Genomic DNA, 26,227 nt, shown 5'->3' on the forward strand with positions numbered 1-26,227 from the left:
TGATTCCGAGTTACAAGACTGTGAATTTAATGTTTGGCTATAGTTAAGGAATTAAACATGAAATCTCCATAACAAATTTATTCTTACAGGGGTGATGTGTGAGTGGTGAGTGTGTGTGTGTGTATGTGTGTGTGTAGTTATTGAATTGCCTCTGAAACCTATTTACATTTTAAAGTGCACCATTACACATGGACTTACGTAGTATGAAATCATTAAATTTCGTTGGTGGTGCTCTTGCTGTTGTTGTATATTTGTACTGGTATTTGTATTTGCATTTCCGCCCTCTTGTGGTGAGTATTGTTTTTCGAAAATCCCTATTAATTAAGTGCATCATCCTTCCTTCCTTCCGTTAGTCCGTACATCTCATAACAGTTATCCATTTGAATTTCCTTCCTGCCTTCCTTCCTTCCTTCCTTCTGTGCTTTCTCAGATCACAGAAACATTTTCATTTTTGAAATGAAATTCTCAAGAGAGATGTTTATCTGTTTAATTGTCATACAAAACATCCGCTTATCTTTTGGGTCTCTCTCTGTGTTTGTGTGTGAGTGCGGTTGTCCTCAAAATTATTGTAAATTGTTTGGTGTGTGTATATGTGTGCGGGTGTGTGTGTGGGGAGGAGAGAATTTAAATGCGTTTTCCAGCCGACTTCTTAACCCTTCAGTATAAGCCAGCCAAACATTTAAAGTGTGGAAGGGTTTTTAGGGATGGGCCAAATGTTTGGTGGGGTGGGGGAAGGGGGTTTAATGGGGAGCACAAAATAAAAGGGGCTAATGTTCTTGTTTCTGTTGGCATGGTGTGTACTTTAATATTTATAGGCTTTTCAGTATCTAATAATGTTTGAATTTAATTATTATTTTAAGGTTAATTACATAAATAATAAATGTTTTATTACATCCTCAAACATTGTGTAGAACATGCCGCATTAGCAATACGAGATGTGTGCTTTCGCAAATTGGAATTTCTGGTTAAAGAAAGGATACTCATTTAAAAATGATTTTTATTGCTTAAAGTATTAAAACAAGTAAAAATGTGTGTAAAAGTTCAGCCGGGTCAAAACTTGGCCACCCACCACCATGGATTCGCTTAAAAACTTCCACAAATGAGCTGAGTTGAAGACTTATGGGTATTTTGCGTAGCAAATATCTGAAAATCTGCCAGAAATAAAAGTTTCTAGGGGCCTTAGATGACTAATGGGGATATCGGCTTATATGGGAGCCATATCAGGTTATAGACCAATTTCTACCGTACTTGCCACAGTTGTTGGAAATCATAACAAAACACTCTGGGCAAAATTTCAGCCAAATCACATAACAATTGGGGCTTTCAGGGACTCAAGGAGACATATCGGGAGATCGGTTTATATGGGAGCTATATCAGGTTATGCACAGATTTGGATCGTACTTGGCACAGTTGTTGAAAGTCATAACAGAACACCACCACGCGAAATTTCAGCCGAATCGGACAAAAATTGCGGCTTGTAAGGGCTCAAGAAGTCAAATCGGAAGATCGGTTTATATGTGAGCTATATCAGGTTATACGCCGTTTTAGACCGTACTTGGCACAGTTGTTGGAAGTCATAAAAGAACACCATATGCAAAATTTCAGCCAAATCGGACAAAAATTGCGGCTTGTAAGAGCTCAAGAAGTCAAATCGGGAGCTCGGTTTATATGGGAGCTATATCAGGTTATAGACCGATTTGGGCCGTACTCGGCACAGTTGTTGAAAGTCAAAACAAAACAGAACGTGCAAAATTTCAGCCAAGTCTGACAAAAATTCTGGCTTCCAGGGGCTTAAAAATCATATCGAGAAATCGGTTTATATGGAAGCTATATGCAAATCTGAATCGAAATGGCCCATTTGTAGAGATGGGCGATGGGTAAATACCCAAAAGGTATTTACCCGTTAAATTGGGTAAATACCCGGGTTTTTACCCTTTCATATCAAAAATCCGGTATTTATAATTTTGCAGATATCCTGGGGAAAAAATGCAAATTTTGCCCATGAACATTCCACTAAGGAACAGGATAAGAAAAGATTTGCTCTGCTATTAGAGCGATATTAAGATATTTTCCGGTTTGGACCACAATTAAATTATATGTTGGAGACCTGTGTAAAATGTCAGCCAATTCGAATAAGAATTGCGCCCTTTGGGGGGCTCAAGAAGTAAAATAGAGAGATCGATTTATAAGGGAGCTGTATCGGGCTATAGACCGATTCAGACTATAATAAACACGTATGTTGATGGTCATGAGAAAATCCGTCGTACAAAATTTCATTCAAATCGGATAAGAATTGGGCCCTCTAGAGGCTCAAGAATTCAAGACCCAAGATCGGTTTATATGACAGCTATATCAGGTTATGGACCGATTTGAACCAAACTTGGCACAGTTGTTGGATATCATCACAAAACAGGTCGTGCCAAAATTCATTCCAATCGGATAAGAATTGCGCAATATAGAGGCTCAAGAAGTCAAGACCACAGATCGGTTTATATGGCAGCTATATCAAAACATGGACCGATATGGCCCATTTACAATACCAACCGACCTACACTAATAAGAAGTATTTGTGCAAAAGTTCAAGCGGCTAGCTTTACTCCTTCGGAAGTTAGCGTGCTTTCGACCGACTGACGGACAAACGGACCGATGGACATGGCTAGATCGACATAAAATTTCACGACGATCAAGAATATATATACTTTATGGGGTCTCAGACGAATATTTCGAGTAGTTACAATCAGAATGACGAAATTAGTATACCCCCTATACTAATTTCGTTTTTATACCCTCCTATGGTGGAGGGTATAAAAATCGGATTTAAGTTATATACAGCCTCTACATAGACCGATCTCCACAGTTAAAATTTTGAGACAGTAAATTCATCCTTTTTTTAACCGGTTTCGATTAAATTTGGCACAGTGAGTTCTGGTAGACCCCTATTCATTAGAGCGGTTCAGATCGGACTATATTTGGTTATAACTGCCCTTTGACCGACTATCCGATCTCCCCATATATGGTATTGAGGCCATAAATGATTCATTTATTACCTGAATTCGATGAAATTTGGCACAGTGTGTTCTGGCAGACCCCTACCCATTCCATGTTAAATGTGGTACAGATCGGATCATATTTGGATATAGCTGCCATATATACCAATTCCCCGATATTGTGTAATGAACCTACAAAAGGAGCCTTTGTCATCCTATTTCGATGAAATTTGGCTCAGCGAGTTCTGATACCCCTCCAAACCTTTTTACGGAATATCCGTTCAGATCGGACCATATTTGGATATAGCTGCCATATAGGCCGATCTCCCAAATTGTCATGGTGAGCAAACACGTCCTATTTGTTATGGGATTGTTGGGATTATTATGGGGATGGGACGTCCTCTACACAGTTGATGCCGAATGTTGATATCAGATTTGTGGTCTCCTCCCAAATTCCTTTCATTTGAGCCCCATATATCCATAGTCGCCAAACATGTCCGATTTGGGGGTTGGGGCGTCCACTCAGTGACTTGACCCTGAAAAATATATATCAGATTCGTGTTCTACTCTAAAATACCTTTTATTTGAACCCCATATTGATATGGTCAGCAGATTTGTCTTATATGGGTGGTGTTATGGGGTTGGGGTGGCGCCATAGAGACTTTTCCCCCAATTTTATTATCAGATTTGTGCTTTACTCCCAATGACCTATCATTTGAGCCCCATTTTGCTATGGTCGTAAATTTTTGCTCATTGGGGGTGTTTTTGGGGAGGAGCGGCCACTTTCAGCAAATATGCCTTAGTTGGGTGGTGTTATGGGGTTGGGGTGGTCCCAAAGACACTTTTTTGCCAATATTGTTATGAGATTCGTGCTTTACTCCCAACGATCTTTCATTTGAGCCCCATATTGCTATGGTCGTAAATTTGTGCTCATTGGGGGTGTTTTAGGAAGGAGCGGCACCTTTCATTTGAGCCCCATATTGCCATGGTCAGTTGATAATTCCTGTTTAGGGGGTGTTTTGGGGAAGGAGAGATGAACCCCCAGAAACTTGGCCCCATATTTGGATATCAGATTCGTATTCTTCTTGCAACAACCTTTCATTTTAAGTCCCTTACTGTTATGATAGGTCTATATATATATCCCTTTTGAGGGTTTTGGAGAGGGGGGCGGTCCCCTCTGGTATCCCACCCCAAATTTCGATATCAAATTTTTTGTTTTAGGTTACTATAAGAGTGCAAACAAAATTTGACTTCAAACGTAGCACCCATCTCCGGATTCTGGCTTTTTTGGAAATTGTGGTAAGGGGGAGAGTCCTCCCCCCCTTCAGATATCGAAAAATTAAGTACCCTATTTTCACCATGCGTTTATTCTACACCATCTGAGAAAATGCCAAGCAAATCGGTTCAGTGGTTTTTGTGTCCATACGGAACATACATACAAACAAACACAAATTCATTTTTATACCCTACACCACTGTGGTACAGGGTGTTATAAGTTTGTGCATTTGTTTGTAACTCCCAGAAGGATGATAGCTGGATCCGATTTGCACTTAAATGGCTGTAGTAACTACAATTTTCAACCGATCTGCACAAAATTTGGCATGGATTTTGTGTTACTGATCTTAACATATATGCGAGATTTCATCGCAATCGGTTCAGATTGAGATATAGCTTCCATATATATGCATTGCCCGACTTGCATTTTAATGGCTGTAGTAACAACAATTTTCAACCGATCTGCACAAAATTTGGCATGGATTGTTGTGTTACTGATCTTAACATATATGCGAGATTTCATCGCAATCGGTTCAGATTGAGATATAGCTCCCATATATATGCATTGCCCGATTGGCACTTAAATGGACGCAGTAACAACAATTTTCAACCGATCTGCTCAATATTTGGCACAGGTTGTTTTGTTACTGATCTTAACATATATGCGAGATTTCTTCGAAATCGGTTCAGATTGAGATATAGCTCCCATATATATGCATTGCCCGATTTGGACCTATATGGGCGTAGTTACTACAATTTTCAACTGATCAGCACAAAATTTGGCATGGATTGTTGTGTTACTGATCTTAACATATATGCGAGATTTCATCGCAATCGGTTCAGATTGAGATATAGCTCTCATATATATGTATCGCCCGATTTGCACTTAAATGGCCGTAGTTACTACAATTTTCAACCGATCTGCTCAATATTAGGCATAGGTTGTTTTGTTGCTGATCTTAACATATATGCGAGATTTCATAGAAATCGGTTCAGATTTAGATATAGCTCCCACATATATATATCGCCCCATATGCACTTAAATGGCTGTAGTAACAACAATTTTCAACCGATCTGCTCAATATTTGGCACAGGTTGTTTTGTTACCGATCTTAACATATATGCGAGATTTCATCGAAATCGGTTCAGATTGAGATATAGCTCCCATATATATGCATCGCCCGATTTGCACTTTAATGGCTGTCGTAACTACAATTTTCAAACGATCTGTTCGAAAAAAGTTGATTCAGATTTAAGTCTGATATACACATATCTATTGCTCGAATTTATAATTGTAGGGTAGGTGTAGGGTATTATATAGTCGACACCGCCCGACTTTTGCCTTTCCTTACTGTTTATGTCTAGGATATCTATCTAATAAACGTTTTTTTCAATTTTTTTTTCTTTTATTTTAGACTTCCATGTGAAGGGGAAATCTATCTAAAGATACATTGCTGTATATCTATATCTTTTAAGGTAAGTTCTCTAAATTATAAAAAAACAACATTGTAACTCATATTAAACTAAATCCATATCACTACAAAAAAAATTTTTTTTTTTTTTCAAAATTCTTTTTCCTTTTCCACTAACTTTGGCTTAGCCATCCATATCTTCCCCAAAACCTGGAAATTCTTTTCAATTAAATTTGAAAAATGTCTAAACCATTTCATGCACATTTAGAAGCAAATTGTTTGTAAGAGATTTCTATCAAAGACCATAATTAGTTTTGAAAAATTTGCACAACTCTCCTGAATATAATGAAATAAATCCCCAAATCACTCACGCACACACCACGCACACACACACACACCAACTCCATACCAAAAAAAGACATAAAACCCACAAGACAGACAGGAAATAGAAAGCAAAGCCCAACAAACCCTCAAAACAGATATAATCTACAAATTTCCCACAATCCAAAATAAAAGGACATCATGCCATTGTATTTTGTAGGTATTTCTCATTTTTATACGAAAAATGGGTGTAAGTAGCCTGGTGAGTTGCCTAGCTTGGCAGTTTACCTGTCAAAAATTGTTCTCTCGCACACATCTGCAAAGGGGATTTCACATCGCATTGTTCCCTCTTCAATGGAGGTGGACACAAAAGGATAACGCATAACAAATCGTTTTATGAATAATAGCTCAAGCAGCTATGCTGTGTGATTATGTGTCCAATTAATGAATAAACACGTTTGGTTGGTTTTTTTTCTATATGGTATAGTCTGGATTCTTTTGAGGGGTAAACAGGTAAGAAAAAGCCTTCAAATGTTTATGGGGGGCTTAGAACAGAAGCATAGAGATGAAGTTTTGATTTAAGCATAAGAAGATTTCATGGGAAGTTTGAAGAGTATTAAAGCTGATTTAGGGAGTATAATACATTGAAGAAAGTTTGTTGGTAACTATTTTTTTTTTGTAAGAAAATTAACAAAGAAATGTTCTTAGAAAATCTATTAAATATTCCAATAAGGTTTTAATATTTTAAGGGCAAATCGTGTTAAAGGTTTCTGTCAAGAAATGTCATGCAAATTTGCTCACAAACATTCCATTAGGGAACAGAGAGCAAACTTCTCACATATCAATGAGGGCAATTCGATTTAAGTTTAGGGGCAATGAAAAGGGTACTCCATTTTATAGAGGAGTTCGAACGGTGTGCCACAGTGCGACACCCCATCTCACCACCATAGGATGGGGGTATACTCGTCTTGACATTTTAATCGATCTAACCATGTTCGTCCGTCCGTCTGTCCGTCCGTCTGTGTGTCGAAAGCACGCTAACTTTTAAAGGAATAAAGCTAGCCGCTTGAAATTTTGCACAAATGCTTCTTATTGGTGTAAGTGGGTTGGAATTGTAAATGGGCCATATCGGTCCATGTTTTGATGTAGCTGTTATATAAACCGATCTGGGATCTCGACTTCTTGAGCCACTAGAGGACGCAATTCTTATCCGATTTGGCTGAAATTTTGCATGTGATGTTTTGTTTTGACTTCCAACAACTGTGCCAGATATGGTTCAAATCGGTTCAGAACCTGATATAGCTGCCATATAAACCGATCTGGGATCTTGACTTCTTGACCCATTAGAGGGCGCAATTCCTAACCGATTTGGCTGAAATTTTGCATGAGAAGTTTTGTTATGACTTCCAACAACTGTGCCAAATATGGTTCTAATCGGTCCATAACCTGATATAGCTGCCATATAAACCGATCTGGGATCTTGACTTCTTAAGCCTCTAGAGGGCCTAATTATTATCCGATTTGGCTAACAGTTTGTACAACTGCTTCTCCCATGATCTCCAACATAAGTGTCAAATATGGTCTGAATCGGTCTACAGCCTGATACAGCTCCCCTATAAGCCGATCTCCCCATTTTACTTTTTATCCCCTAAAAGACCCAATTCTTATTCGATTTCGCTGAAATTTTACACATAGACTTCTACTATGGTCTCCAACACTCTATTTAATTAGCATAGCAATTCTTTTCTTTTATCCTTTGTTTGTCTAAAAAGAGATACCGGGAAAGAACTCGACAAATGCGATTAATGGTGGAGGGTATATAAGATTCGGCCCGGCCCAACTTACAACGCTTTTACTTGTTAATATGAAATTCGTAATCTACTTGTGAATACCTTTCATTTGAGTCTCATATTGTCCCAATCGGTCCACTTTTATTTTTGGTAGTACTTTTGGGGTAAGGGGGAGGGTCCGCCCCCCTTCTTATACATAAAATTCAATTTGTCAAGGTAATCGGTTCAAAAACACCTGAACCGATTACCTTGAAATTTCCACAAATTGTGTAGGTTGGTCTGAAAGGAAACATAGGCTATAATTTTTTGATATCGTGAGGGGGCGGACCTTCCCCCTTACCCCAAAAGTACTACCCAAAAATAAAGGTAGACCGATCGGGACAATATGGGATTCAAATGAAAGGTTTTCGGGAGTAGATTACGAATATGGTCACGAAGTTGGAATAGGCTTTGTAATTTATTGATAGCGGAAGGGGGTGGACCCTCCCCCGTTACCCCAAAAACACCACCCAAAATCAAAAGTGGACCGTTCAGATCAATATGGGTATCAAATGAAAAGTATGCGGGAGTAGTTAACGAATCTGGCAGTAGAGCACGAATTTCATAATAAAAGTTGGGTCCAAGTACCAGGGGGGCCGCCCAAGCCCCAAAACCCCTTAAAATAGTTTTATTTGACGATCATGACAATATGGGACTCAAATGGAAGGTATGCGGGAGTAGATTACGAATATGGTCACAAAGTTGGAATTGGCTTTATAATTTATTGATAACGGAAGGGGGGCGGACCCTCCCCCATTACCCCAAAAAACACAACCCTAAAATCAAAAGTGGACCGATCGAGACAATATAGGTATCAAAGGAAAGGTGTTGGAGATTAGATAACGAATCTGGCATACAAATTCATGTCAAAGTATAGGGGGTCACCCCACCTCCTCAAATAAAGCCCAAAATGGGCATATTAGCCAATCACGGATATATGGAACTTGGTTTTTTTGTTCCGCATAGACTGAAAAACGGCAGAACCGATTTCTCGAAATTTGATTGGTCTGAAAGGAAGCATGGGCTATATAATTTTTCGGTATCAGACGGGGGACGGACCCTCCCTCTTATGCCAAAAACACAACCCTAAAATCAAAAGTGGACCGATCGAGACAATATAGGTATCAAACGAAAGGTATTGGAGAGTAGATAACGAATCTGGCATACAAATTCATGTCAAAGTATAGGGGGTCACCCCGCCTTCTCAAAAAAGCCCAAAATGGCCATATTAGCCAATCACGGATATATGGAATTCGGTTTTTTTGTTCCGCATAGACTGAAAAACGGCAGAACCGATTTTCTCGACATTTTCGCCCGCATTCAGTGCGAAGCGTCCCCACCCTAAAAAGATAATAGGGAGTTAAAGAAGGCGCAGCGGAGCGTGTCCGGTTCGGCTAGTGTTTCATAATAAGCTTTTTTTTTAAATCCATATTCTATAACCTCTTACTATTGGGTTGCCCAAAAAGAAATTGCGGATTTTTTAAAAGAAAGTAAATGCATTTTTAATAAAACTTACTTTTTTACACTTTTTTTCTAAAGCAAGCTAAAAGCCACAGCTGATAACTGACAGAAGAAAGAATGCAATTACAGAGTCACAAGCTGTGAAAAAATTTGTCAACGCCGACTATATGAAAAATCCGCAATTACTTTTTGGGCAACCCAATATATACCAAACTTATGCCATACGAAAATTTTTCCTTGTACCAACTGGTATCATAATCAAAGTTGGATTCCTTGTATGATATAATTAATTTTGTATAATTCCATGAATTTCATGAATTGATGTTCCCATTTTAATGCAAACTCACTGAACATTATTTGGGTTTTCACTATGCTTACCTTATTTTTTTCCTAGCAGATTCCATGCCTGCATTATTGCTAGTACTCCTCTCGGGTAAGCCTTTTGTTGGGAATAACAAATTGAAAAGCCTGCCCTACTTTTGTTCAAAAATTATTTCAATATTCATATCATTCCTTGTCTTGCCCCCCTCGCCCCCAAAACAAAAAGCGTAAAAAAAATAAAACGAAAGAAAAATACGCCATAAACCATGGAGCTTTATTTCATAGCACTATCATGCAACAACTCATTGCCATTTCCATTCTCATATTCAGTGGCTTAGTGGTGGTGGTACATTGGTGATGTGGGTAATCAAAAATGTGAGGTGTCCAGAAATGTAGTACAAGTGGGTCGCTCGCTCGATAGGTGTTGTGGTTTCCAAGGGTGTCACATTGTCCATTCACGTACTGGCATAGTTATAAATTTTTATACACCGGACATATGGTTTTAATCTTAAAAAAATATTCGCAAAAGGTAGCAACGAAAACATTCCAGATCACAACCATAGGATGCAAGGCACATAAAATACTTCCAGTAGTCAAGTGCTGGCTGAGTCAAGGAGTGGTAGAGAAGAGGAAGTTGGTACATGAAAGTGTAAAACCACTGTGAATGGGTTACCTTTTTTTTAAACCTTTTTGGTTTTGCATGTTCTATGAAATGTGTATGAGTGAAGAACAAAAACAAAAACAACAACAAAACAAAGGACTACAAACAACTCAAATAATATCAACAGGACGAAATAAAACACACACAAACACATACAGAAAAACTATGGCCATAGTTCTTTGCCGGTGCGGTGGTGGCTGGCATCAACAGTGTAAAAGCCATAAACCTTTGATGCTGCCACACATAAATTCCTTCCGGCGGAAGTGTTGTTCATAGCCGACACACCGGTGAACTGGTGTGAGTACACACTGCCTACACTACCCTCGACAATAGCCCCGCTAGGGGTTTAGTAGTAGAAACTAAACAAAAGGGATCAGTACTAGCTGGCAATCGAACTTTATGCTTCTCCCACATCTCTCTACCCAAATTCTTTGGACCATTTATAGTGTTTTAACTCACTGCAGGGTGGGGAATTGGCTCTGGCATCATAAACTATTAAGATTAGACAATAACGAAAGTGATAACGGAGCTAACCTACAATAGACATGTGTACACTGAAAGAAAAATAAGTCAAAATTTTACCAAATTTTATGTGTGCTTCGATATGAAAGGCATTTAGCAGGCTCTATGGAAATTTTTATCCGCACCATCTGCGAATAAGAATATACTGAAGTTATCAATCCTGTAATGCTATATGGTGTTGTGGTCTGGTGGACGGTGCTTCAAAAGTCCACCTATTGTTTTCAATACTTAAACTGATCCATAGGGTGGCTTATTTGTGCAGCACATCCGCACTGAAGACGACACCTTCTGATGCACTGAATTTTGGAAGGGCAAGAAAGGCAACTCTTGCCCTGCAAGAGACCCATTGGCAAAAATTGCGGATTTAAACCGCGCGTCATGCATTGGGTATATACTGCAGTTGTCAGACCTATAATGCTATATGGTGTTTTGGTCTGGTGGACGGCGCTTCAAAAGTCCACCTACTGCTCAATACTTAACCGGATCCAAAGGATGGCTTGTTTGTGCAGCACAGCCGCACTGAGAACGACACCATCCGATGCACTGAATTTTGGAAGGGCAAGAAAGGCAACTCTTGCCCTGCAAGAGACCCATTGGCAAAAATTGCGGATTTAAACCGCGCGTCATGCATTGGGTATATACTGCAGTTGTCAGACCTATAATGCTATATGGTATTGTGGTCTGGTGGACGGTGCTTCAAAAGTCCACCTACTGTTTTCAATACTCAAACTGATGCAAAGGATGGCTTGTATGTGCAACACATCCGCACTGAGGACGACACCATCTGATGCACTGAATTTTGGAAGGGCAAGAAAGGCAACTCTTGCCCTATACACCTGCACGGGACCCATTGGCAAAAATTGCGGATTTAGACCGCGCGACATGCTTTGAATATATACTGAAGTTGTCAGACCTATAATGCTATATGGTGTTGTGGTCTGGTGGACGGCGCTTCAAAAGTCCACCTACTGCTCAATACTTAACCGGATCCAAAGAATGGCTTGTTTGTGCAGCACAGCCGCACTGAGGACGACACCATCTGATGCACTGAATTTAGTGCTACATTTAAGGCCTCTGGACATTGTGGCTAGACAAATTGCAGCGACCTCTGCCGTGAAGTTAAGGGAGTTTTCCCATTGGCCATGTGGCGGCCACCGACACTGTGTTGTCTTCGATGCAATGTCCAATGTTCCAGGCAGTGTGAATTACACCCTACCTGAGCCGCTTTTTGATAAAAATTACTGTACCACTATTCCTGATAGAACCAATTGGAACTACGTTTCCCTGGTAATAGAAATTACATAGAGATTCTATACGGATGGTTCCAAACTAAACGATCAGGTGGGCTTTGGGGTGTACTCCAAAGATCTAGAACTGGTTATATCGAGAAGGTTATCCGACCACTGCCACCGTAGCGCAGAGGTTATTATGTCCACCTATGACGCTCAACGCTTGGGTTCGAATCCTGGTGAGACTATCAGAAAAAATTTTCAGCGGTGGTTTTACCCTCCTAATGCTGGCCACCGTAGCGCAGAGGCTAGCATGTCCGCCTATGATGCTGAACGTTTGGGTTCGAATCCTGGCGAAACCATCACAAAAAATTCTCAGCGGTGGTTTTCCCCTCTAATGCTGGCAACATTTATGAGGTAATATGCCATGTAAAACTTCTCTCCGAAGAGGTATCGCACTGCGGCTCGCCGTTCGAACTCGGCTATAAAAAGGAGGCCCCTTATCATTGAGCTTAAACTTGAATCGGACTGCACTCATTGATAGGTGAGAAGTTTGCCCCTGTTCCTTAGTGGAATGTTCATGGGCAAACTTTGCATTTTTACATCTTATTGATGTAAATCATTGGGGATTCCAAATGGACCTTATCGGTTCAGATTTGGGTATAGCTCCCATATAAACCGATCACCCGATTTGACATAATTAGCCACTAGTAGCCGCAATTGTTATCCGATTGGGCTGAAATTTTGCATGTGATGTTCTGCTTTGGCGTCTTATAGCCATGTCAAGTACGGTTGAAATCGGTTTATAACCTGATATAGCTCTCATATAAACCGATCTCCCGATATGACTTCTTGAGTTCTTACGAGCCGCAATTTTTGCCCGATTTGGCTGAAATTTTGCATGTGATGTTCTATTATGACTTCCAACTACTGTGTCAAGTACGGTCTAAATCGCTCTATAACCTGATATAGGTCCCATATAAACCGATCTCTCGATTTGACTTCTTGGGCCCCTGGAAGACGCAATTTTTGTCCGATATGGCTGAAATTTTGCATGTGGTGTTTTGTTATGACTTCCAACTACTGTGCCAAGTACGGTCCATATCGGTCTATAACCTGCTATAGCTCCCATATAAACCGATCTCCCGATTTTACATCTTGAGCCCCTGGAAGCCGCAATTGTTGTCCGATTAGGCCGAAAATTTGCATTTAGTGTTCCGTTACCACTTCCAACTACTGTGCCAAGTACGGTAGAAATCGGTTTATAACCTGCTATAGCTCCCATATGATCCGATCTCCCGATTTGACTTCTTGAATTCTTAAAAGCCGCAATTTTTGTCCAATTGAGCTGAAATTTTGTATGTGGTGTTCTGTTATGACTTCCAACTACTGTGCCAAGTTCGGTCTAAATCGGTCTATAACCTGATATAGCTCCCATATAAACCGATCTCCCGATTTGACTTCTTGAGCCCCTGGAAGCCGAAATTTTTGTCCGATTTGGCTGAAATTTTGCATGTGTTGTTCTGTTATGACTTCCAACTACTGTGCTACGTACGGTCCAAATCGGTCTATAACCTGATATAGCTCCCATATAAACCGATCTTCCGATTTGACTTCTTGAGCCCTTACAAGCCGCAATTTTTGTCCGATTTGGATGAAATTTTGTATGTAATGTTCTGTTATGACTTCCAACAACTGTGCCAAGTACGGTCCGAATCGGTCTATAACCTGATATAGCTCCCATATAAACCGATCTCCTGATTTGACTTCTTGAGCCCTTACAAGCCGCAATTTTTGTCCGATTTGGCTGAAATTTCGCGTGTGGTGTTCTGTTATGACTTCCAACAACTGTGCCAAGTACGGTCTAAAACTGTCTATATCCTGCTATAGCTCTTATATAAACCGATCTCTCGATTTGACTTCTTGAGCCCTTACAAGCCGCAATTTTTGTCCGATTTGGCTGAAATTTTGCACATAATCTTCTGTTATGACTTTTAACGATTGTATTAAGTTCGGTCTAAATCGCTCTATAACCTGATATAGCTCCCATTTAAACCGATCTCCCGATTTGACTTCTTAAGCCCTCACAAGCCGCAATTTTTGTCCGATTCGGCTGACATTTTTCGTGTGGTGTTCTGTTATGACTTCCAACTACTGTGCCAAGTACGTTTCAAATCGGTCTATAACCTGCTATAGCTCCCATATAAACCGATCACCCGATTTGACATAATTAGCCACTAGTAGCCGCAATTGTTATCCGATTAGGCTGAAATTTTGCATGTGGTGTTCTGTTATGACTTCCAACTACTGTGCCAAGTACGGTTGAAATCGGTCTATAACCTGATATAGGTCCCATATGATCCGATCTCCCGATTTGACTTCTTGAGCCCTAACAAGCCGCAATTGTTGTCCGATATGGCTGAAATTTTGCATGTGATGTTCTGTTATGACTTCCGCCAGCTGTGCCAAGTACGGTCCGAATCGGTGTATAACCTGATATAGCTCCCATATAAACCGATCTCCCGATTTGACTTCTTGAGCTCCTGGAAGACGCAATTTTTATCCGATTTGACTGAAATTTCGCATGTAGTGTTCTGTTATAACTTCCAACTACTGTGCCAAGTACGGTCCAAATCGGTCTATAACCTGCTATAGCTCCCATATAAACCGATCTCCCGATTTGACTTCTTGGGCCCTTACAAGCCGCAATTTTTGTCCGATTTGTCTGAAATTTTGCACGTAGTGTTCTGTTATGACTTTCAACGATTGTGTTAAGTTCGGTCTAAATCGGTCTATAACCTGATATAGCTCCCATATAAACCGATCTCCCGATTTGACTTCTTGAGCCCTTACAAGCCGCAATTTTTGTCCGATTCGGCTGAAAATTCGCGTGTGGTGTTCTGTTATAACTTTCAACAACTGTACCAAGTACGATCCAAATCGGTGTATAACCTGTTATAGCTCCCATATAAACCGATCTCCCGATTTGACTTCTTGAGCTCTTAGAAGCCGCAATTTTTGTTTGATTCGGCTGAAATTTTGTATGTGGTGTTCTGTTATGACTGTCAACGATTGTGCCAAGTTTGGTCCAAATCGGTCTACAACCTGATATAGCTCCCATATAAACCGATCTCCAGATATGACTTCTTAAGTTCTTACAAGCCGCAATTTTTGTCTGATTCGGCTAAAATTTTGCATGTGGTGTTCTGTTATGACTTTCAACAACTGTGCCAAGTACGGTCCAAATCGGTGTATAACCTGTTATAGCTCCCATATAAACCGATCTCCCGATTTGACTTCTTGAGCCCTTACAAGCCGCAATTTTTGTCCGATTTGGCTAAAACTTTGCATGTAATGTTCTGTTATGACTTTAAACGATTGTGTTAAGTTCGGTCTAAATCGGTCTATAACCTGATATAGCTCCCATATAAACCGATCTCCCGATATGACTTCTTGAGCCCTTACAAGCCGCAATTTTTGTCCGATTTGGCTGAAATTTTGCATGTGGTGTTCTGTTATGACTGTCAACGATTGTGCCAAGTTCGGTCTAAATCGGTCTATAACCTGATATAGCTCCCATATAAACCGATCTCTCGATTTGACTTCTTGAGCCCTTACAAGCCGTAATTTTTGTCCGATTCGGCTGAAATTTTGCATGTGTTGTTCTGTTATGACTTCCAACTACTGTGCCAAGTACGGTCCAAATCAGTCAATAACCTGCTATAGCTGCCATATAAACCGATCTCCCGATTTGACTTCTTGAGCTCTTACTAGCCTCAATTTTTGTCCGATTTGGCTGAAATTTTTCATGTTGTGTCCTGTTATCATTTTCAACCACTGTGGTGGGTTCCCAAGATTCGGCCCGGCCGAACTTAGCACTTTTTTACTTGTTTATATATTTATAGCCTGAAATTTTTTTCGTTAAATTTTGACTACCACAATTTTCCTACATTGTTGGTCTTGGTCTTTGCTTACATATATCGATGATATTTTTCTTTAAACATATATTTAAATATTTATCATTTTGTGGTGACTGTTGCTGCTGCTGCTGGGTCTTTCGTTGAGAGATTTTGCATTTTATAAATTTTTTCTCTTGGTTGATTTCATATATTTGTTGTTGTTGTTGTTATTGTTTTCCAACATGATATGGTTTTGCAGCAACTATTACTATAACTACTCTGGGATCTGGACTATTAAAATATTTTAGACTTTTTTCTCTGTTGCTGATGGTTTTAATGTGAACGGGGCCATGGCGGCAGCATTATCTCATCATGGCTGTGTGGCTGCATGGCTGAATGAGTGACTGACTGGATGGCTGGCTGGCTGGTTGGCTGGCTGACAGAATGGCGGCGGGCTGGTTGGCTTTGTTGCCTTTGTTTTGATAGTGTAATTGGTCCCATAATGGTAACCACAAAATGAAAACCTCGATATGCACAATCATTGAATTCCCACTTTGTGTTTTTTTTCCCGCTAAATTTTCTCTGTGTGTGTTTGTGTGGGCACAAAAGTTTTTTTTTGTTGTAATTTTTCAGGCCCACAGTTTAGTACACAGAAAACTGCAATCATCAGCTATAACAACGCCACCATGGACCAAACAAATAAGCCAAAGAACCACGAACCCACATCATCATCAGTACTGGCAACAGCAGCATCAGCATCAGCACACATTATAGGCTGCCGTCTTTTTTCTCTATCACTCTCTTAACTCTAAAGTTATCATTGCCCTTTCGGCTTCCCTGTACTCATGCCTTTCATGATCATTGTGATTTGAAATCCCCTAACGCCACAACACTGCATATCCATTGCAATCTCTGATGGTGTGTTTTTTTTTTTTGTTTTGCTACCTCAGAGAATCATCGATGCACAAAACAGTCGAAAAAAAAACCGCCAAGAATTGTTTAAACTATATCATATTTTTTTCAATTACTTATATGACGTTTTACAAACAAAAACAACAAATATTGAGTAGAAAAAAAAAAACATAAGCCAACAGCCCGCCTAGCACACAATCTGACTGCCATAATTTGCATACAGATAACTAACACATGCATATATGGCATATATCGATGCATACTCACAAAAACCACACACACAGTCAACACATGTGTACTTACATATATATGGAAGCCTACAAAGCTTTTGGACTGATAGGAGAATCCTACTTTACCCCACATTTAATATTTTATTTGTTTTAAAAACCCATCATCTGTGTTTGCAGACAGACAGACAGACTAAGACCACAATAGTTTTAAAAAGGGGGGTAGCTAAAAGGCAAAGTGAGACAAGTTACAAAAAAAAAAATATTAAAGTTTAATAAGGTAATGAAATATTAAAGTAACTTAAACAAGAAAAAGCGTGCTAAGTCCAGCCGGTACGAATCTTATATACCCTCCACCATGGATCGCATTTGTCAAGTTCTTTGAATGACTTTTTCAAATAAATATAAGCCATATCAAGTTATTGACCGATATGAACTGTATTTGTCATGCTGTACAAGTCATATAAAAATATCACCTCCAAAATTTTCAGGCAAATAGAGTGATAATTGCGCCTTCAAGAGGCCCAGAAAGTCAAATTGGGAGTTTGGATTATATGGCAGCTATGTCAGGTTATATACCGATTTGGACCGAACTTGGCACAGTTGTTGAAAGTCATAACAGAACACCAAGTGCAAAATTTCACCCAAATCGGACAAAGAGGGCGGCTTGTAAAGGCTCAAGAAGTTAAATCGGGAGATCGGTTTATATGGGAGCTATATGAGGTTATAGACCGATTTAGACTGTACTTGGCACAGTTGTTGGAAGTCATAACAAGACACTTCGTGCACAATTTTAGCCAAATTATATAAGAATAGCGCCCTCTAGAGGTTAAAGAAGTCTAATCGGATAAGAATTGCGCCCTCTAGAGGCTCAAGAAGTCTAATCGGGTGATAGGTTTATATCGCGGCTATGTCAGGATAAAGAATAATTTAGACCATACTTCACACAGTTGTTGGATGTCATACCAAAACGATATGTGCAAAATGCAAAAATGGGCCAAATCGGATAAGAATTGCGCCCTCTAGAAGCTCTAGAAGTCCAGACCCAAAATAGGTTTATATGGCAGCTATATCAGGTTATGGACTGATTTAGACCATACTTAGCACAGTTGTTGGATGTTACACCAAATTGATGAGTCCCAAATTTCTGCCAAATCGGATAAGAATTGCGCCCTCTAGAAGCTCAAGAAGTCAAGACCCAAAATCGGTTTATATGGCTGCTATATCAGGTTATGTACTGTTTTAGACCATACTTAGCACAGTTGTTGGATGTTACACCAAATTGATGAGTTCCAAATTTCAGTCAAATCGGATAAGAATTGCGCCCTCTAGAAGCTCTAGAAGTCAAGACCCAAGATCGGTTTATATGGCAGCTACTTGCAGCAGCCTATAGCTATTTGTGCAAAATTGTAAGTTTTTTTTAAAAATGTAAGTTTTCTTACGATAGGACCTATATTGTGGCTACTATAGACTTAAAGGGCCATATCGGATGACAGATATATTGTCGGTGCTATATCTAAATCTGGACCGACTTTGAAAATAAAACATCATATGCAAAATTTTGCAAAGATGGGACACAAATTGTGGCTTCTAGGGCCTTGATAGGCCATATCGGATGAAAGATATATATGGGAGCTATATCTAAATCTGGACCCATTTTTTAGAAATTTTGCTCACATATTGCAGCGTCAAATAAAAAACCTCATGCAAAATTTTGTAAAAATGGTACTAAAATTGTGGTTTTAAGGCTTAAAAGGCCATATCGGGTAGAATGTATATATGGAAGCTATATCTAAATCTGAACCGATGTTTATTAAATTTTGCTCACATATTGTAACGTCAAAAAAAAAACATCTCATGCTGAATTTATATAGATCGGACCAAAATTGTGGTGTCTATAGCCTTCAAAGGCCATATCGGATGGAAGATATATATGGGAGCTATATTTAAATCTGAACCGATTTTTATGAACTTCTGCACACATATTGAGACTTCAAAAAAAACATTTCATGCAAAATTTTGTAAAGATCGGACCAAAATTGTGGCTTCTATAGCCTTCAAAGGCCATATCGGATGGAAGATATATATGGGAGCTATATCTAAATCTGAACCAATTTTTATGAAATTCTGCACACACATTGAGACGTCAAAAAAAAAAACATCTCATGTAAAATTTTGTAAAGATCGGAACAAAATATTGGCTTCTACAGCCTTCAAAGTCCATATCGGTTTAAAGATATATACGGGAGCTTTATCTAATTCTGGACCGAATTTTTTCAAAATCAATAGCGTTCATCCTTGGAACAAAAAAAATACTTGTGCATAATTTTGTGACAGTCGGACAACAAATGGAAACTCTACCTTGATTACAAGAATACATGGACAGACGGAACGACGGACATACGGACATAGCTAAATCATATCAGGAACTGATTCTAAGCCGATCGTTACACTTATCAATTGGTCTACCTCGTCTCCTTCTTAGCGTTGCAAACAAATGCTCAAACTTATAATACCCTGTACCACAGTGTTGGTGTATGGTTTAAATAGAAAACTGACAACAAACCTGGAGGTTTCTCTAGTATTTTGATTATAACTTCAAAAGTTGCAGAGACTTCCAGCTAATGTTTTGCATCTAGCATCTTAAGACCTCCATTGACATAGGTGTGAAATATCAAAGGGGAATTCCAGAGGGAACATATCAAAAACAACTTCTTGAAACTCAATTATAATGGTGAGATAACATTACAAAACATACAAAAAAACACAAATTTTGAATAACCTATACAGCAACTTAACATTAAATATTGGACTTTAATTTTTTGAAATTTGGCCAATGGCAGCGACCACAGTGCAGCATTAGAAGGGAATAACCACCGCAGGTGCACACGCTAACCTCTGCGATACGGTGTCCTTCCTTTAGTGGATATTCATCGCAATCGGGACTATATGGACTAGTTGCGTATTCGTGAGCCTAAGGAAAATCACTTCTCACAAGAAAAATCCCAACTTTATAGAAAAATCACAATCATTACAAAATGTCAATGAAAAATTTTCCATAGACTTAGAAAAGATTCTCTTCCTGCCATTAGAATTGTACCAAAATCGTCACTTATTTTCCTTCCCCTTGCTATTTACCACCAAATGCCCTAGTTCGTAATAAACCCATCCATTTATAATCATTTCACATCAAAGTAAAATTTTCATTTCCTTTCCAATATTCTTTAGAAAATTTAGGTTAGATGGCTTTTAAGCCATAACAATTCAATGGTTAGATGATTGGTATGCATTTGGAAAACAATACACATTTGTGAAATGAATGGCGATGGCAACTTTTGGCATCAATTCAAATGTTGTTGTTTAGATAAAAATAATAACCAAAATAATAATAATGGTAATAACCAACAAAACTGTTTGAGCCAACCGTTTTTAGCTGATAGGAATGAATAGAAGCGATAGAGACATAGGTATACCTTGCCACAAAGTGGTGAATATTTTCATTTAGCAATCACACAACTGAAAAGTTTTAGTTTGCAACGCAAAAAACGCGAAAGGTATGGCATTTGGTTAATAGTAATATTAAGGACGAGAAACTATTTAAAAACGTCCTCACGAATGTTGCCAGCATTGGGAGGGGCAAATTACCACTGAAAATTTTTTCTGATGGTCTCGCCAGGATTTGAACCCAGGCATCCAGCGTCATAGAAGAACATACTAACCTCTGCGCTACGTTGGCCTCCGTCTACCCCATATTAAAGACGGAGGCCAACGTAGCGCAGAGGTTAACATGTCCGCCTATGACTCTGGATGCCTGGGTTTAAATCCTGACGAGACCATCAAAAAAATGTTCAGCGGCAATTTGCCCCTCCCAATGCTGGCAACATTCGTGAGGTACTACGCCATGTAAAAACTTCTCTCCATAGAGGTGTCGCATTGTGGCACGCCTTTCGGACTAGGCTGTAAAAAGGAGGCCCTTTATCATTGAGCTTAAATTTGAATCAGACTGCACTCATTGATATGTGAGAAGTTTGACCCTGTTCATGTTCATGGGCAAAATTTGAAAATTTGCATTGTTTATATAAAGGCCTCAATAACTCGCCTTATGACATCGAGCATCATAGGCACTCAGTATTTGTGCAAGAACCGGTGCCGCCCGGCCTTTCACTGAGACACTCCGCTAGATACTGCTGATTGTCCCCGACTGCTGTTGCAGCTACTCCGTATGAAGCATTCCACTATCCGCAACATGTGATCGCACCCGTTAGCTGGCAGCTAAGCTTCTCGTGATAGCTATGAACACCACACAGACTGGACCTCAATGTTCCAGCCTGGTTGGTGCTCACAGCTATCCCGTGCCGGACTTATAATACACTATCCCATGCCGGACCGATGTCCACAACAGAAGGCATGACTTTTTCGGAATACATTACACTCACTTTAAACTTTATTTTATGTTTTATACCCTCCACCATAGGATGAAGGTATACTCGTCATTTCGATTGCAATACATCATTGTAACACATTGATCTGAGATCCGACCGAGTATACATATATTGGGTTGCCCAAAAAGTAATTGCGGATTTTTCATATAGTCGGCGTTGACAAATTTTTTCACAGCTTGTGACTCTGTAATTGCATTCTTTCTTCTGTCAGTTATCAGCTGTTACTTTTAGATGGCTTTAAAAAAAAGTGTAAAAAAAGTATATTTGATTAAAGCTCATTCTAAGTTTTATTAAAAATGAATTTACTTTCTTTTACAAAATCCGCAATTACTTTTTGGGCAACCCAATATATTCTTGATCGTCTTGACATTCTAAATTGATTTAGCAATGCCCATCCGTCCGTCCGACTGTCGAAATCACGCTAAGCTTCGATGAAATAACGCTAGGCACTTGAAATTAGTTAGGATTGTAAATGGGCTATATCGGTCCATGTTTTGATATAGCTGCCCTATAAACCGATCTTATATCTTGACCTCTAGATTCTCATCTCAATTCTCATCCAAATTGGCTGAAATTTAGGGTAAAGTGTTTTGTTTTGTCTAGCAACAACTGTGCAAGTATGGTCTAAATCGGTTCATAAGCTGATATAGCTCCCATGTAAACCCAGTATAAAATCCCGATTAGACTTTTTAAACCTCTAGAGGAGGCATTTCTTATTCGAGTTGGCTGAAAGTTTTATACGCTCCACCATAGGATGGGGGTGTACTAATTTGGTCATTCTGTTTGTAACACCAAATGGGCCATATCGGTCCATGTTTTGATATAGCTTCCCTATAAACCGATCTTGGGTCTTGACTTCTTCAGCCTCTAGAGGGGGCAATTCTTAACCGATTGATATGAAATTTTGCACGACGTGATATCCAACAACTGTGCTAAGTATGGTTCAAATCGGTCAATAACCTGATATAGCTGCCATATAATCCGATCTTGGGTCTTGATTTCTTGAGCCTCTAGAGGGCGCAATTCTTATCCGATTTGGCTGAAATTTTGCATGAAGTATTTTGTTATGATATCCAATAGCTGTGCCAAGTGTGGATCAAATCGGTCGATAACCTGATATAGCTGCCCTATAAACCGATCTTGGGTCTTGATTCTTCAGCCTCTAGAGGGCGCAATTATTATCCGATTGGTATGAAATTTTGCACGACGTGTTTTATTATGATATCCAACAACTGTGCCAACTATGGTTCAGATCGATTCATAACCTGATATAGCTGTCATATAAACCGATCTTGGGTCTTGACTTCTTGAGCCTCTAGAGGACGCAATTCTTATCCGATTAGAATGAAATTTTGCACGACGTGTTTTATTATGATATCCAACAACTGTGCCAACTATGGTTCAGATCGGTTCATAACCTGATATAGCTGTCATATAAACCGATCTTGGGTCTTGACTTCTTGATCCACTAGAGGGCGCTATTCTTATTCGATTTGAATGAAATTTTGCACGAAGTATTTTGTTATGATTTTCAACGACTGTGCCAAGTATGGTTCAAATCGGTCCATAACCTAATACAGCTGCCATATAAACCGATCTTGGGTCTTGACTTCTTGAGCCTCTAGAGGGCAATTCTTATCCGATTTCAATGAAATTTTGCACGAAGTACTTTGTTATGATTTTCTACAACTGTGCCAAATATAGTTCAAATCGGTCCATAACCTGATATAGCTGCCATATAAACCGATCTTGGGTCTTGACTTCTTGAGCCACTAGAGGGCGCTATTCTTATTCGATTTGAATGAAATTTTGCACGAAGTATTTTGTTATGACTTTCAACAGCTGTGCCGAGTATGGTTCAAATGGGTCCATAACCCGACATAGCTGCCATATAAACCGATCTTGGGTCTTGAATTCTTCAGCCTCTAGAGGGCGCTATTCCTATCCAATTTGGGTGAAATTGTGCATTACGTATTTTATTATGACTTTCAACAACTGTGCTGGATAAGGTTCAAATCGGTTCATAACCTAATATAGCTACCATATAAACCGATCTTGGGTCTTGACTTCTTGAGCCTTTAGAGGTCGCAATTATTATCCGATTTGCCTGAAATTTTGTACGACGGATTCTCTCATGACCATCAATATACGTGTTTTTAACATGGTCTGAATCGGCCTATAGCCTGATACAGCTCTCTTATAAACCGATCTCTCTATTTAACTTCTTGAGCCTCTAGAGGGCGCAATTCTCATTCGAATTGGCTGACATTTTACACAGGTCTCCAACATATAATTTAATTGTGGTCCAAACCGGACCATATCTTGATATCGCTCTAATAGGGGGAGGCAAATCTTTTCTTTTATCCTTTTTTTGGCTATGAAGAGATACCGGAAAGAGAACTCGACAAATGCTATCCATGGTGGAGGGTATATAAGATTCAGCCCGGCCGAACTTAACGCGTTTTTACTTGTTTTTCAATTAATAAATTTTCGGCAATCTAAGTTTGACATGTTTTTGTACAAGAGCATGTAGGGCCAAATCTGGGGCAAACTTTGACAAAGCACATAAATCACAAAAGGCCTCAATGAAATAAATGAAAGAGCAAGCCAACAAAATCTTACAGAAGATATGAATATTTTTGAAATTTGAAATTATTCATGATAATCATAAAGAATTTTTTTTTCGTTTGCAAATAAAATGAATAAAAGTTGTAGTTGGAGAATTTTTTTTTGGGGGGGGGGACTCATACCACAAAAAATTCAGCAAAAAAAAAAAAACGTTACATTTGAATACGAATATTTACATTTGAATGGTTGCTAAGTTGTAGCTGTCGGTCTGTCTGTCTGTCAGTCTATCTATACAACACAGTGCAATGCTATGGAATAATTCATTTGATGATTATTTAACACCCGAATAGCGAATAGGGAAGCACCACACATTTTTCATAGGACTTTGTGACTGGCTGAGGCAGAGGCTTTTGAATTTTGATCAGTCCATAACAACAACAAAGGCTGTGGTGGCAAGGAAAAAATTATAAAGAAACAAAATACCAACACACACAGAATATGTAAATTATTAAAGAGGATCATATGTCAACGCTTTGAGCTTCAAATGACAACCAAATGAAGTGTATAAAAATAAAAAAAAAAAAACAAAAAACAAAATCACAATAAAAAATTAAAACAAAAGCTTGATGGTATTCTAACGTTTGGCTGGGTTTCCAAGAAGACAAAGCTTCAGAGAAACGACAACAACAACAACAACAACAGAATTTGGTGAACCATTTTTCCTTATATATGTACATATTTTAACTTTTAGTATGAAATGTAAATCCCATCATAGACAAACGAACGCGAACGCAATCACAAACGACAACGAATGGAAAAAATGCAAAGTTAACAAAATGAAAAAAAAAACAAACACGACAAAGTATTACAAAAATACTTTAAAACTATGCTTAAAACCTGCATATTCTTCTTCAGCTACAGTATGTTATGCTGCTGCTGCTGCTGCTGCTGCTGCTCTGTGTTGGCATTTAGAATCATAAAACTGAAAACTTAACTTTTCCTAAATATAAAAGTCACTTTGAATTTCTAGTCCTGCCAAAGTTAAGCGATGGGAATGTCCTATGTGAATCGCTGTTGTATATGGTAAATACAAAAAAATAATCTGTTTATACACTGAGAGAAAATTAAGTTTTGTGATGAGAAATATAACACCAAAAAAATTGGTTATAACTAAAAGCGTTTTACATTGGGCAGAGCCAAATCTTAAAAAATCCGCAATTACTTTTTGGGCAACCTAATATAACCTCCATTTACTTGGAATGACTTTTTCAATTAAAAACAAGTAAGAGCGTGCCAAGTTTGGCCGGGCCGAATCTTATATACCTTCCACCATGGATCGCATCTGTCGAGTTCTTTGCGCAGTATCTCTTTTTAGGCAAACAAAGAATAATGAATATACACGAATGAGGAGGAGGAGGAGGAGCTATATCAAGTTATAGTCCGATTCGGGGCTCAAGAAGCAAAATCGGTAGAGCGGGTTATATGGGAGCTGTGTCAAGCTATAGATCGATTCAGACCATATTGCACATGTATGTTGAAGGCCATGGGAGAAGCCGTTGTACAAAATTTGTGCCAAATCGGATGAGAATTGCGCTCCCAAGAGGCTCAAGAAGTCAAGACCCAAGATCGGTTTATATGGCAGCTATATCAGGTTATGAACCGATTTGAACCATACTTCGCACAGTTTTTGAAAGTGATATCAAAATACTATGTTCAAAATTTCAGTCAAATTGGATGATAATTGCGTCCTCTAGAGGCTCAAGAAGTCAAGACCCAAGATCGGTTTATATGGCAGCTATATCAGGTTATGTACCGATTTGAACCATACTTCGCACAGTTGTTGGATATCATAACAAAACACGTCGTGCAAAATTTTAGACAAATCGGGCGAGAATTGCGCCCTCTAGAGGCTCAAGAAGTCAAGACCCAAGATCGGTTTATATGGCAGCTATATCAGGTTATGAACCGATTTGAACCATACTTCGCACAGTTATTGAAAGTGATATCAAAACACTATGTGCAAAATTTCAGTCAAATTGGATGAGAATTGCGCCCTCTAGAGGCTGAAGAAATCAAGACCCAAGATCGGTTTATATGGCAGCTATATCAGGTCATGAACCGATTTGAACCATACTTCGCACAATTGTTGGAAGAGATATCA

At 39.0% G+C, this 26,227-nt stretch overlaps 1 protein-coding gene across 1 annotated transcript in view; it reads left to right on the forward strand.

Moving 5' to 3' along the window:
• Positions 1-26,227, forward strand: part of LOC106090101 (uncharacterized) — a 339,431-nt gene that overhangs the window by 303,256 nt on the left and 9,948 nt on the right. Inside the window, exon 7 of the mRNA XM_059369225.1 lies at positions 5,678-5,738. Within this exon, the coding sequence (XP_059225208.1) occupies positions 5,678-5,738 (61 nt within the window). The remainder of the gene's footprint in view (positions 1-5,677; positions 5,739-26,227) is intronic.

The sequence above is a fragment of the Stomoxys calcitrans genome, chromosome 5, assembly GCF_963082655.1.
Source record: "Stomoxys calcitrans chromosome 5, idStoCalc2.1, whole genome shotgun sequence".
Taxonomy (NCBI): Eukaryota; Metazoa; Arthropoda; class Insecta; order Diptera; family Muscidae; genus Stomoxys; species Stomoxys calcitrans.